At 36.3% G+C, this 14,548-nt stretch overlaps 1 protein-coding gene across 3 annotated transcripts in view; it reads right to left on the bottom strand.

Moving 5' to 3' along the window:
• Positions 1-14,548, bottom strand: part of CPED1 (cadherin like and PC-esterase domain containing 1) — a 318,360-nt gene that overhangs the window by 163,689 nt on the left and 140,123 nt on the right. For all 3 annotated transcript variants that reach the window (XM_082631609.1, XM_082631610.1, XM_082631611.1), the window contains exons 11-15: positions 13,238-13,407; positions 9,014-9,084; positions 7,497-7,547; positions 3,089-3,275; positions 1,917-2,085 (exon numbers count right to left, since the gene is read on the bottom strand). In XM_082631609.1, coding sequence (XP_082487735.1) covers positions 1,917-2,085; positions 3,089-3,275; positions 7,497-7,547; positions 9,014-9,084; positions 13,238-13,407 — 648 coding nt within the window. The remainder of the gene's footprint in view (positions 1-1,916; positions 2,086-3,088; positions 3,276-7,496; positions 7,548-9,013; positions 9,085-13,237; positions 13,408-14,548) is intronic.

The raw sequence follows: 14,548 nt of genomic DNA, 5'->3' as shown, positions 1-14,548 counted from the left end.
TGGCAGGCTGCACAGGCTCCCGGGAGGAGAGGTGTGGATACTGACCTGTGCTTGCACACAGGCTTCTTGGTGGCTGCAGCAGCAGCCTTAGCATCACATGCCCGTCTCTGGGGTCTGCGCTGATAGCGGCAGCTCGCGCCCATCTCTGGAGCTCGTTTAGGCGGTGCTCTGAATCCCCTCTCCTCGTGCTCCTGAAACAATGGTCTCTTGCCTCTTAGGCAGGTCCAGACTTTTCCCGGACTCCCTCCCAGCTAGCCGTGGTGCACTAGCCCCCTTCAGGCTATGTTCACGCAGCCAACCCCAGTCCTCTCCCTGGGATCTGACCTCCGAAGCCTGAGCCTCAGCTCCCAGCCCCCGCCCGCCCGGACGGGTGAGCAGACAAGCCTCTGGGGCTGGTGAGTGCTGGTCGGCACCGATCCTCTGTGCGGGAATCTCTCCACTTTGCCCTCCGCACCCCTGTTGCTGCGCTCTCCTCCATGGCTCCGAAGCTTCCCCCCTCCGCCACCTGCAGTCTCCACCCGCGAAGGGGCTTCCTAGTGTGTGGAAACCTTTCCTCCTTCACAGCTCCCTCCCACTGGTGCAGGTCCCGTCCATATTCTTTTGTCTCTGTTTTTTCTTTTTTCTTTGGCCCTACCCAGGTACGTGGGGGAGTTTCTTGCCTTTTGGGAGGTCTGAGGTCTTCTGCCAGCATTCAGTAGGTGTTCTGTAGGAGTTGTTCCACATGTAGATGTATTTCTGATGTATTTGTGGGGAGGAAGGTGATCTCCATGTCTTACTCCTCCGCCTTCTTGAAGGTCACCCCCTCCTATCATTTTTTTTAAGTACACCTACTAATATCTTTAAGAATTATGGTTCTGTCCTGCTTTAGACCAATCTATACACCACTGTGAAATTCCCTTTGAGTTGGTGGTAGTTCATAAATTACGGGTATACATTTCCTTGAGAAATAAAAATCTCAGCAATGAGTACCCTTACAAAATAGTGTTAAATTCTTGAGAAGAGATGAGATTGTGGTGGTGGTGGGTAGAGGGGAGAGGACACTCTATATGGCCACTACATTTAGGAAAACATGGTATCCATCCTACTCACTGAGGCCCAGTCAGCCATTTCTGTCTTTTATTAACCATCTGTGGTTCATGCTCCCACTAGCATATCAATCACTGAGATACGACATAGGTGCAATTATTCTAAGTGGATTAGTAGATATGGTAAGTGTATCAATTACTACTTCCCTGGAATCACTTGTAGCCAGGGTGTATGATGTAGGCAAATATAGAAGGTTATACACAGACTACTAAAAAATGAAAACACAGAGGAAAGAACCACGAAATAAGACAAAGTCTCTGGGTAATGTTTACCCTCCTCCAAAATCAACAGGGCTACGGAATGGTATGTGTTGCTCACTGGAGCAACTGCAAACTTTAGAAATGATTAAGGTACAAGAAGTGAAGGCGAAATGTATCTACCCAAGGAAATTTAATTTCGTTCATCTGGTATCCCTTTTGTAAAATAGTTTCATAAATTTTCCTCTTATTCTTTAAAACAAATTCCACTGAATCTAGTTTAAAATTTCAAAGTAGTTCCAGGGACAAATCCAAGAAACACAGCACAATTTAAACAGGAAATGTAAAACCAATTTCATAACTAAGTGCGAGTACTCAGACATTTTTTTCAATATTAACCACAATAAATCCACTGCACACTATAAGTGCAGGGAATAGCTACCACACTTAAAAGAAAATCACTCACAAAAAGGTATTTTAGATACCTGGCTGGTACTCTTTTTTGAAATGAGACCACAATTATTTGGATTTGAAAGCATCAACATTTTTCTAATAATTTTCATTTGCCCTTTTTCACCTGGGTTAAAGGATCACTCCCAATTCAACCCATGTGCAAATGTAAAATTCACTTACCTGCACAAAACCGCATGCTGCGAAGTCCTCAAACAAAGGCAGACTTGGACGGTCTTCTCTATAGATGGTGAGTTTGTATGTGATCAGGGTCTCACCTTGGATTGGAGATTCATCCACCACAAGCATTGAGATTTTGTTCATCCCTAAGCCCAGAGGGTAGTTGGCAAAGCTGGAGAGAGAATGAGAGAGAGAAACAACCCAAATTGATTCATACATCAATATTTATTAAATGTATACAATTTTCATTGAAAACAGATAAGATCTGCACCATTTCATAAGAAACCTAAAATGTGAAAAAAACGATTTTAAGTTATGTTTCCTTGTGCTTTGGTATAACAAGAGTTATCTTGCAGAGCAAGTCAGGTCCCCTATCAATTACAGGGAAGGGAACTAATATATTAACCACCTGTCAGGGTCATATATTATCTCATTTAATACTTACAACTCCATACAAAAACTATGATAGTTCCCATTTTAAATATAGTAGAGTATGGTAGAGTCAGGGTTGGGACCCAGGTTGGCCTCACTTGAATCCTCTTTTCTTTCTATTACACTTTCTGAGCTCCCAGGAATGCTGGGTGCGTTTCTTTCCCTACAACATAGGAAAATGAGTATATTTCTTGCCATGGACACGGCATGTCATAAAATTCTATCTTCTGTTCAAATTATAAACCAAAGAGTTGATGACTCTCAAAAAGAGTCCATAGAAAAAAATCCCATGAGACTAAAAAAGTTAGTGTTACTATGTCCACAAATTGTCACATGTTTATTAAGTAATCAACACCTGAATCTTCAAAAACTTGAGGAGTTGTGTTGGGGTAGAGGAGGCTACTATTCAGAAGGGTGAACTCTTCTATTACCTAAAAACATGTAGATAACAATAAACTCTATTTTCCCTGAATGAGTCCTCTTTGATACTTTTCATATCACAAGATCCTCTCTTGATACAACATTGTTACAAAGATTAAATACAAAGATTGTTAATAGATCAGTAGAGCACTCATGTGTTCTTTTTAACCACATGGCATCTGTAAAGCAGAGGGATTTCACACCCTGGCAATCCCTCCAACAGATCTTGTGTCTCAGGTTTTCTGAACCATCTTCAAAGGTTGCTTCCAAGGTGTGCTTCCCGCTATGATGTCTCCCCTCAGCCCCTGTCAGCTCCTTCATACCTTGGTCCTGCCCGTTCCTGCAGGTACACCTTGCACTGACACTTAGAAGTCTCTGCTCCAATTGTCAGCGTTACCACATCAAATGGGACTTCAGAGTAATAATCTTTGATCTTTGAGTTAAATTCAGGATTTAGTTCCAAATGCGGATGTGTGAAGATCTGCTTGATATGACATTGTGCATCTTTATCTGTTTAAAAAAACAAAACAATGACAGAAACACCTGTGGCATGGATAAATGTTTAAAAATCATATATGATTAAGGTTTTTAAAATTCTTTTGAATAACTTTAGTGATCACTGCTGATTTTCCATTTGGTCCTCTGGTCATAGTTGATTTGTGGCTTCAGCTGGGTTTTCTATTTGCCAAATTTTGTAGACCTTGCCTCATATAACAGTTGTTGACTTTAGTTGATATTTTTTGCTCAGCCTTTAAAAGTTTAAAGGCACAGAAGGTCAGAAAATGTCTCTCCAGTGGATTGATAACATTTCATAACACTTACTGCATATATCAAGCAACTGTGTAAATGGTGGGGGGGAGATGACTCTGTGGGGTGGTGACAGAAGGATACCAGCAGGGAATAAGGAAAATTTCTTGACGGGAAGGGTCATTAAACTGCCATTGGATTGATATGTAGCTTACAGGCAGGAGGGTGAAGTAAAGAATGTGAAATCCAATATCATGCCAAACACTCAGACACAAAAACATGAGACCCCCTCCATACTCCGGCCACCTTAACCTAAGAAAGTACCCTAAAGTATAAGAAGGAAATGCTATCCTCTGTTCAACCCCGTTACAGAACCTAGCATATTATTTCATATAATAGGTTCTAAGCCATTAAAAAAAAGTGTTTCTATTTGATAGCTCAATTTTTTGCAGAAGTATCTTAGTGAGAAAAAACTAAAAACATATTTCTAGGCACATACACCAACCACTGCTAAACTATATTGTGTTCATATTTGAAATAAACAAATTATTCAAAAGCAAATGTTTTCCAAAGAAATATTAACGAGTATTTTGTGCCAGAAATACTTCTCAATGGTCAAAAAAATTCCAGTAAAGGTAAACACAGGAAATTCTATAAAAATCAGTAAAATGAAATGTCTTCTGTTGCCTTTAAATAAGATGTTCAATGATGTTTAACATAGCGACAAAAGGATAACACCAAATTTGCCACAGGAAGCTATACACCTGCACTTAAAGAAAAGTCGATTATCCTGTTAACTGCTGTCTCTTCCTCTATTGTTATAGAGCTATCACAACGAATTTTCTAAAATCAAATCTGATGATTTGGCTTCAGTTCTTTAACAGTTTCTCATCACCGCCAGAATCTAGGCCAAGCTCCCAATAAAGCTTACAAGGCATCTCATAACCACTTCCTTGGTTCTCCTTCCCATCTCTCATCACATCCTGGACTTTGTGATTCAACAATACCAAAAGTTTTATATTTCTTTGCCAGACATGGAGACAGATGCATCACCAAATCCATAGCAATGAATACCACCAACTTTATAGGTGTTTCATTCTAGTTCTGAGAACTAGGTGTCAGCTTAATTCCCATCGTGCCCTAAAATAATGAAAGTGAATAAATGTGTGTATTTCTGACCCACATTCTAGGATAGTTTTCTCAGCTGGTCAAAGAAAAAACTACTCTGGTACAAATTAGGAACAATAATAATAAAATAGATATATTGTAATTTCATTGCAGGGAAAAGTCAGTAAAAATTAGTCAATTTGGTTGAATAACTCAGTGAATTGGGTAAATGCCTGCTTGATTGATTTTACTTGTTACAAAAGATTCTATCTGGGTGACAGATGTAGGTGGACTTCATCTATAATTTCAATAATACTACCAGCTCCTAAAATTTTTTATAATAAAAGAGAAAAAATGAAAGAATAAGGGTGAGACTGTATTATTAGATTTAATCTTGAAAAGGACCATAGCTTTTCATTTGAATTCAACCACTTATTAATAACACATTCATTTTTTCATCAAAGATTTTTTTTTTCTGGCATAGTCTATGTTCAAGGCACTGAGATAAGCACAGTAAAAACAGGTTATTTTTGGTCATGAGATCTGATTCAAATGGAGACTGTGAACCCAATCTAACACTTTAAACAAGCTGGAGTTCAGGGATATGGAATGTGCTTTCGAAAGCACCATTTCTTAGGCAGAAAGGAAATATAAATACGTGCGCTACACTTTTATGCTCAGAACCAGTTAGATGAATAACAAAGTGGAAGTTTTTTTCAAAATAGTAATCATAGGAAATGTATTGATACTTTAAATTTATATATTTTTATAAAATAGTCACTGAGAGTTAATTTCCTCGCAGTTTATACTTTCACTTAATAGTGAACATTTTCAATGGGGCCTGCCCATTACAACACTGAAACTCAGCCCTAAATGAAAGAAAATGTGCAATCATTCTCTTAAGCAAGATTTTAGCAAGTGCTTGTTTTTGGTTTCATCAGAAACTCTTCACCTCTGGCTTATGTACTGCATCCTAGACCCCTGCTTGAAAGCTGATTTTGTCCTGACATCATCTTCAACTGAATCATCAGTGGTGCTGCCTACAAACACCTGGTGTTTCCTTGGCATTCTTCCCAATCCAGTCCCAACTTGTCTCAGGCCAGCTTACCTTAGCTCTGCAGAGAACCCACTGTGAGGTAAGGTGGTAGCAGGCTGCTTAACGTATTTGGCAAGTATATATGGGAAAGCTATTTGAAGTCTTGGTTACTTTTAATCGATTTCTTTTAACCGCAGAATTTTGTTGCCCTCTTGAGGGATAATCATAACTCATATTAAACACAAAAAAAGCCTAGACACTGAAAGATAATCCCACTTGTTCTAAGGCATCGAGTTATTTTTTTAAATCTTATACCATAAAAATAGGAAGATTAATTTTGAAGACCCAGGTAGGACTAGTTTTTAATCAACATAAAAATATGAACAAAGTTGAAGAGCTTATTTAACGTGTTTGTATCCTCTACCCTATGCTACCTGAAAACTAAAAAACAAAAATGAGATTAATTTGTACCATCGTTCCTCTTATAAATGAGAAAACAAAAGACCAAAGAGGTGAAGTGGCTTTCCTGACCTAACCCAGAGCCTGGCACACTAGACCCTCAACAAATGTTCATTCTAACCTTGCTCCTAGTTTTCTCAAAACTAGTCCTTTTCTCACTACACACTGGGTACCAGTCTCCCAAGAGAACTGAGTAGCATGTATTTTTCTAGAAATGGGAGACTGGATGATAAATGCAGAGAGGGAGTGGTGTAAGTATATCTGTTACTTTTTCCTGATTAGCAGTACTTTATTCAAAATGCTATTTTTTTAATTGGATGTATTTGTTGATTCTATTAAACCACATTATTGTATCACCTCTCAGCCTATCGTGATTTTAATGATAGTGTTAAAACACAGTGAATGAATTAAATTGCATTTTAGAAGAGACAAATTAGATTTATTAAATTGGGAGACTTCTATTTATCATAAATTAGATCTTAGTCCATAAATTTTATTGTTTTCTCCTTTAATGTTTTATCAGAATAGATTTTTTGTGAAAGGCTAAATTTTCTGTGTGTGTTTCAGCACCAATTATATATATATATATACACACACATATATATGTTAAAAAGGTATACACTGCCAAAAAACAAACTTGATAAATAGAACTCTTATTTTTCCGTCATATTATTATAGGATATTAAGATAATACATGAGCCTTGGACAAAGAATCTGAAGACCCAGTTTCATGATCCAGCTCATGCATTTAACAGCACTGTGATCTTGGAAAAGTCAGTAAGATTCCGTAGAATGATATATTTCAAAGACCACTGGAATAATACTGACCAGAGTGAAGAAAATTATTTAAAAATTTAAAAATCTATATAATACTTGAAATGTATTACTATTATATATGTATTTATATTATTGATTATACCTTGGTAAAAAAAATCATGAATTTTAAGAAAAGAAATTGAAATTTGGCTTAAAAGCTCTCAATTGTTATAAAGAAAACTCAAATCAAGTACTATCCATTATATCAACAATCTGGGAGAAAAGGATCACTGTTGGGTGGTTAGAGTCCTAAAAATCAATATATAGAGGAGATGCCAAGCTCTTCCATTTGAGAGTCCCCAAGGCAAAGCATCAACACCGTTAGGGCCCCTCAAAATAAGTTTGGAAGTTACTGTCTTTAAACATAAAAACATAATATTTGATTTTCAAAAATGGAAAATTAAAAATCTTTTTATACAAAAGTAACAAACATGAACTCATTCAGAAATCTCATAACTTCTGAAAATTTACATAAAATACATTATCAGCCTAAAGATGCCCCAATATGATGATTTATTCAACCTAACTGTTGATTATGATTCTGAAGCACTTTCATTGGAACTCACCATTAATGCAATGTATTTCTTTGGTTTCATTAATAATTTGTGGAACTGCAGCTAAAAAAAGAAATGTAAATTAAAAAATGAAACTATTAATCAAAATAAAAAGAATACATATTCAGGTATCTGAAACTCAGGATAATTTAATAAAACACATATTTTATTATTTAATTTTTATTACATCAGAAAGCACTTCTAAGTTAAACTGAAAGCTAGAGTAAAACAAAAGAAGCTATTTGGTTCAAACTGCAGAAAAATGATTATCTCAAATAAGAAAATATTAAGGGAGAAAAAATGGTCTAAATGCCATCTATTGCTTGAAGTTGATCTATCAGAATTCCTCTAGTTCTATGATCTTATGGCTATAATTTCTCAAATCATTAGAATTACATAAATTCCATCCAGTTGGTTCCACTGATATTTACTTTGTTTCTAAATTCAACTAAACATTTATCTAAAAAAACTCCTTAATAAATGCCAATGGGACAAATGACTGAACAAAAACAGAGTGCTTAAAGAAATCATTTAGAGAAGAAAAAAATGGTGGGAGAGAGAAAGACAATCAGAACAGCAGTTTAACATCAGTTCTTCCCTGACCTTATTGATTGATTTTATTATCAAACTTTAGCATGCCTAAGAATCATCTGAAGGGCTTGTTAAAATAAAGAATACTGGGCCTTATACCCAGAGATTCTGATTCAGTAGATCTGAATTTTCCAAGCTTCCCAGATGATGCTGATGTTGTTGGTTTGGGGGCTACACAACCAGAACCACTACATTGGATTAAACCTTGATTTGTAGTAGGAAAACTTCGATTTTTTAAAAAAATGTAGACACATGTACTTCTTTTCATTTTTTCTTCTGAAAATTAGAAACATTTTCTTTTCATGTGACATAAAGCTCAGATGTTCTTTAGAAGGAAAAAAACTGAAAATTGAGATAAGCTTAAGAGAGAAAATCAAAATCACCATTAATTTTCCTTAAGGTCCATATTGCTTGTAGCCAATTGTTTCATTTAATAATATATCTTAAACATCTTTAATGTATAACTATTTTCCCACAATATTAGAATGGCTTTATAGTAATTTATTGGATGACTATAACTTAATCCAATCCACTATTATTGCAATAATGGTAGTTGCTATTTTTTAAATTTATTAGTAACTTATGTAATTAAATTTTTGTGTACATTCTTAATTATTTCCTTAAAATGAATACCTGGAAGTGAAATTTCTGGTATGTAAGAATAACTTTTAAAGCTTTTCTTACATGTTGTTAAATGGCCCCTTAAGAAAGATTGTTCTAATTTATACACCCACCAGCAACATGAGAATACTCATTTTCCTACACTCTTCCCAACTCTATTATCTTCAAGAGGAATAATCTTTCCAAATTTGAGGGAAAACAGCATTTTCCAGTTTAATTTTCATTTTTGATTGCTAATAAAGCTAAACATTTTTTTATGTTTTTGGCCACACAATACTTGTTTTTCATGTAGAAAGAAGTGGGACTACAACCTTTACCTTTTTTATTTTCAATTTCATTAAATGGTACTTGTGGTTTTTTCATGTTCTCATCCTCTGCGAAAGAATTCCTGTGAAGGCAATATCAAACATCTCTGGATCAATGCACTGAACAAAATTCATGGAAATTACATCTAACACACTATCTTTTTTCCTGTGTGTGAGCACAGTTATTTTGATGAACACAAAGAAAAACTTTCTGGATTTCATTCCCCAAAACTGGCAATCTTGTCTCAAGTGAGGTGGATGGAAATCTCATCATCCCTAATCAGCAGAAGCACATTTGAAGAAAACCAGGGCAAAAAGTCACTGTTTGGTCCAAAAGGGAATCTCTGATAGCCTAGGTCCAACAGAAGTGATTCAGAAACACACATTCCTATTGGAATCTGTTTGGCTAAAATTACAAAGCCTTGAAGAAAGAAGCCTTGGAAACTCTGAGACACAGACTGAGAAGAACATCCATATAATCTAAGAAATTGAAGCGTACCATGCAGAAAGTGACCTGTCCTGCCAAGGATCCTATCCTTAAACTCTGATGAACAGGAATGAATTTTAAGGGTTAGTTATGTCTTGGTGTGTTTGCCTCATTTTTCTGTTGTATAACTAAATGCTCAGCCAGATTGGCCTTTAAATCCTCAAATTTGGGACCAAAGTAATCTTAGATTGCAGACAGAAAAATTGCTGGTCCTGATGATAGAGAATACTGGACAGGATGTGACTTCACTTTACTGTGCTGGGTTGCGAGGCTCCATTTCTACTCCAGAGAAACAGAGATAAAAATACTGGCCTTACTTCACAGGGATGTTATGAAGATTCAATCAAATGCTCTGTGTTAAATTACATTTTATAAAGATTTATTGTTCCAGATATTGTACTGTACTAGTAGAAATGAATAAGGCATTTTCAATTCCCTTAAAATATAAGCATCAGATAGGAAATTAAGAGGCATCAAGGAACTAAAACTATAGTTAATGTTGGGAGGTGTGATAATTTTATTGCAGTTTTATTTTTAAAGTCTTTTTTTCCCTTTAGTATATGCAATGATGTAATCAGGGGTGAAAAATTATGATGTCTAGGACTTTAAAATAACTTTCCTCCTCCGAGGAATGAAGAAATAGATAAAGCAAGCATGGGGTGAGATACGTTTACTTGAAGTTTGAGTGCCAGGCCAAGGTAAGAAAAAAAAAAAAAATCTCTGATTTCATATGAAATAAACACTCTAAGCAAAGCTCATAAAAGATACAACCCTGAAATGCATGTAAACTGAATTTTAGAAATGTTACTATCTTATTGGAATGGGATGTTTTGTATGTTAACTCATCCTGCAAGTGATTTCTTGTGTAATTTTGTGAATAACTTATTTGTTTTGAAAATGTGTATTTTCATGGAAAGCATGTGATTAGAGCAAATTACACTTGCAACTTTATTTCCAGTAAAGTGAAAATTAGCAGAGAGTACACACACATTGATTTTAGTGTTTTCATTCTGTTAAGATTTCCACTAATTCTGTTGGGACCTCTGGATTCTGAGCCTCAGGGCACAGACATAAGTGTCACTTTTTCTAAATGTTGCTCTTTTGCTTTATTTCTCCTCACCTTGTTGCTATAAGCAGATGATCTTTATTTAAAAGGGTGGAGGGGGCTTCCCTGGTGGCACAGTGGTTGAGAGTCCGCCTGCCGATGCAGGGGACTCAGGTTCGTGTCCCGGTCCGGGAAGATCCCACATGCCGTGGAGCGGCTGGGCCCGTGAGTCATGGCCGCTGGGCCTGCACGTCTGGAGCCTGTGCTCCGCAACGGGAGAGGACACAACAGTGAGAGGCCCGCGTACCGCAAAAAACAAAACAAAAAAAAAGAGTGGAGGAAGGCATTAAATCCCACAGATAGTACAGGTATGTAAAATTGGCTTTTTTGGTATGAAAAACTGGATATGACCATTGTGAAGATAAGGGCAATTATGAATGACTACACATGATCTTCCTGTCAGCATGAGGTCTTGGTGTAAAGCACTGGACCACGGGCAAGAGGCTAGGGCCCTAGTCTCAACTCAAGTAGCTGCGTGGCTTGGGCAAATAACCCATCTTCTCAGCACCTCAGTTTCCTCATCTGGAAAATGTGTATCATATGCATCCTCCTTGTAATACAGCATGAATGATAAATACATATACAATCACTGGTAAACTTGAAGATAATTAGAATTGAGCATTCTTTCTTAAAATGTTCTAGAAATAATTTATGTAATTGTTTCTTTTTTCTTTTTTTTTTTTTGCAGTATGCGGACCTCTCACTGTTGTGGCCTCTCCCGCTGCGGAGCACAGGCTCCGGACGCGCAGGCTCAGCGGCCATGGCTCACGGGCCCAGCCGCTCCGCAGCACGTGGGATCCTCCCAGACCGGGGCACGAACCCGTGTCCCCTGCATCGGCAGGCGGACTCTCAACCACTGCGCCACCAGGGAAGCCCTATGTAATTGTTTCTTGATAAAGACTTCAAGTTTACTTATCTTAGTGTTAACTTAGATAAAGCTTTCATACTTATCTTGATTTCCCTATAAATGAAAGAAAAATATACACCCCATTTGTCGACGCTGAAGTGACTTTTGGATGTTATAGGAACAGGAAACCAAAAGTATATTAATATTTACTACCTATCTGCTCTGCAGCACATCACACACTATGCAATACATGATGGAGGTTGTCTTATGCAATCTTGAAACAATACTTGGTAGGTAGGTGGTATAATCCATATTTTACAGGTATGGAAACTGAGACTCAGAGGAAAATCTTACCTGCTGTAATTAATAAACTCTAGAGTTGGGATTTTTGAACCAAGTCTGATTCAAAAAGGTCCTGACTTTTTCTAACTATATTTAACACTGACTTATAGTAAATTTCATTGTTGGAAGGAATCAGTTAGGGTTAGAATTAGGCTTAAATTCAATATTCTGAATTTAAGTCAATTGCTTAACCTTATAACAAACGTGGACCTTGAGACAAATTTCGGGAATAAACTTTCCAAAGCTTGCATATCTTAAGGGAACTTACCCAAAGTTAAAAACCACACTTAAATAGACTCCTTGGTAAATCAAGTCTGCTCTTCCCTCATCGACAATGGCGAAAGAGACAGTCTTGTATTGAGTGAGTGCAAAGAACAAACAAAGGGACAGTAGGCTGTATTATTTAAAACGTAATTTTCAAACAAACAAACAAAACTTTCTATCAATCCTATTATTTCGGAGTATTGAGGGAATAAGGCCCACTGCATAAAGATGTGGCAATTAAAGTGAGTTCTGGTCCTGGGAGATGTCCTATGAATTCTTTGAATATGTGATTACTTGTATTTTTGAACGATTAAAAAAATGTTTCTTATAGGACTGTTTTTACTGTCTCCTGAGGCAGAAGGAAATGAAGGACAAGTCAATAGAATTGAGGCCGTTCGTGAGGGTAACTTCAGAGACACTGATGGTCATGCACGGCCATCTAGTCTTTCATTCCCTTGGGAGGTTAGGTTTACTTCTGTTTTCCTGGCAATAGACAAGTCAAATACTCACTTAATTCTATCATATAAAAGGGAAGCAAACTTAGCTGGCACCATAGGCACTGCCCCTTCCCCTGGCAACTGGGGGTGTTACTATGTTCACTGGCCCAGCAACCCTCTTATTCACTCATTACTACCCCTCATTAGAATGGAAGTGGACATAGGAGGCCAAGGACCTTTTCTCCTGGCCGAATGCTTCTCTCTGAGATTCCATCTTCTAAAAAAAAAGCTCTAATCTTGCGGTAGAGACAGACATTTTTACAAATTTGGATAGGTTTTGCCTAGAATAAAGTCATGCCTCAGAAACTCCAAATGAATGCTCATACCGTCTCGGGCTCCACTCTGACTGATGGTTCATAAAACAAATCTCACCTAATTCTTTCTGTCTGATGCTCCCGTAATTTAAGGATATATATCACAGGATGAAACTAGCTTGAAACTTTTAATTTTAAATATGACTTTTGAATGGAGTCAAGTCCTGATGGTTTGAAAAACTGTTGGATATATTTTTGTTACAGTGTTTGAAGACCACTAGAATCATTATGGTTTCAATGTTTTAAAGAAGCTTATTTTCCAGAGCATGAATTTTTGGACACACTTCTTCTTGTTGCTTTCTTTAATGTAGGCAATGCCTTTTGAAATCAATCTTTAGAGATTTTTGGGGTTGCACAATTCAAATTTGTGGCTCTCTTACCATTCCAGCGGGTGTGGCTGTGCCTTTTTATTCAGGAGCTGAAATTGTTCAAATACATTTAAAAGAGACCAGTACTGGGTCAGGATGGAACCAGGTTTCCCCACAGGATTTGCCATATCATAAAATTCACGCATCAAAGATTGAAACCCAGGAGTAGTAGATGGGAAGAGCTGAGAAGAAATATTTGAAAGCAGAATATCAGAATAAGTTATGGAAAATAAAATGTAGTATTACTAGAAAAGGCCTTATATTTATTTAATCAGATATTTAAAAAATCAGATATTTATTTAAAATCCATTATCTATACCATAATTTAATTTTCTGTGTTGCTGTCAAGGTAAATCCACTTTTTATAAGGAACTAATTTTGCTGATGTTTATACTTTCAAATGGGGTGAATTTTATTTCTGTTTTCATTGAAAGGAAATGGATATTTGCTTTCTATAGATACCTGAAAACAGCTGAACAACAGAGTGAGTCAGGTAGCAGGAAAAATGAGGAGAGATTCTCTTGGGTTACAAGTGTCTTACAACTCTCAGGGTGAGAGATATTAATCCTACCAAAAAAAAAATCTATGGTTATCCTCTTTCTACTTTGAGAGTCAGGAAATTAGTGTCTGCCCTTTCTCCTACAAAATAATTCTTCTGTTCTTCACATTGTGCCCCAAGAGATGTTCTTTACTTTCACAATATCTTAAGTTGAAGATATTGAAGGATGAAGGATGAAGCCAGGTCTCTGATTATCTTTGTATAGTATTGCCCCAAACTGTCATGAATGTAATACTTACTATATTTAAATTAATTAAAATAACCCATCAATTATGTTATCTTTGGAGTAATAAGCTTACTTTGAACCCTCTAAAATATGGAGCTAAATTATAAAAACAAGTGTCAAACCTTCATTAATTAATTTAATAAGTTGGTTATAACTCATACAAGTAGCATCTGAATACACAAATTATTTTAAGTAAAAAATAAATATTTTATTCAAACAGATTAATAATAAATTATTAGTAGACTTTTAAAAATGCTATTTTAAAGAGGTATTTTGTATAAACAAATCTTAGGTAGAAAAATATGAATCCAATATAATTTACCTATATAAGGGCAGAACTGGAAACAAAGCAAGTACTGAGCATGCACATGTATATGTAATAAATTATCCTTTGGTATTGATCAATAACTTAACAGAATCCAGGAAAATACATAGAAAACAAAATAAATGCCATTTATATTTTTTGGCTGAGAATCCAGGAAAATACATAAAAAACAAAATAAATGCCATATATATTTTTTTGGCTGAAACCAGTAAA

The sequence above is a fragment of the Mesoplodon mirus genome, assembly GCF_964341445.2.
Source record: "Mesoplodon mirus genome assembly, chromosome: 9".
NCBI classification, from domain to species: domain Eukaryota; kingdom Metazoa; phylum Chordata; class Mammalia; order Artiodactyla; family Ziphiidae; genus Mesoplodon; species Mesoplodon mirus.
The sequence above is the reverse complement of the archived record's forward strand: the minus strand, read 5'-3'. Positions and strand labels throughout refer to the sequence as shown.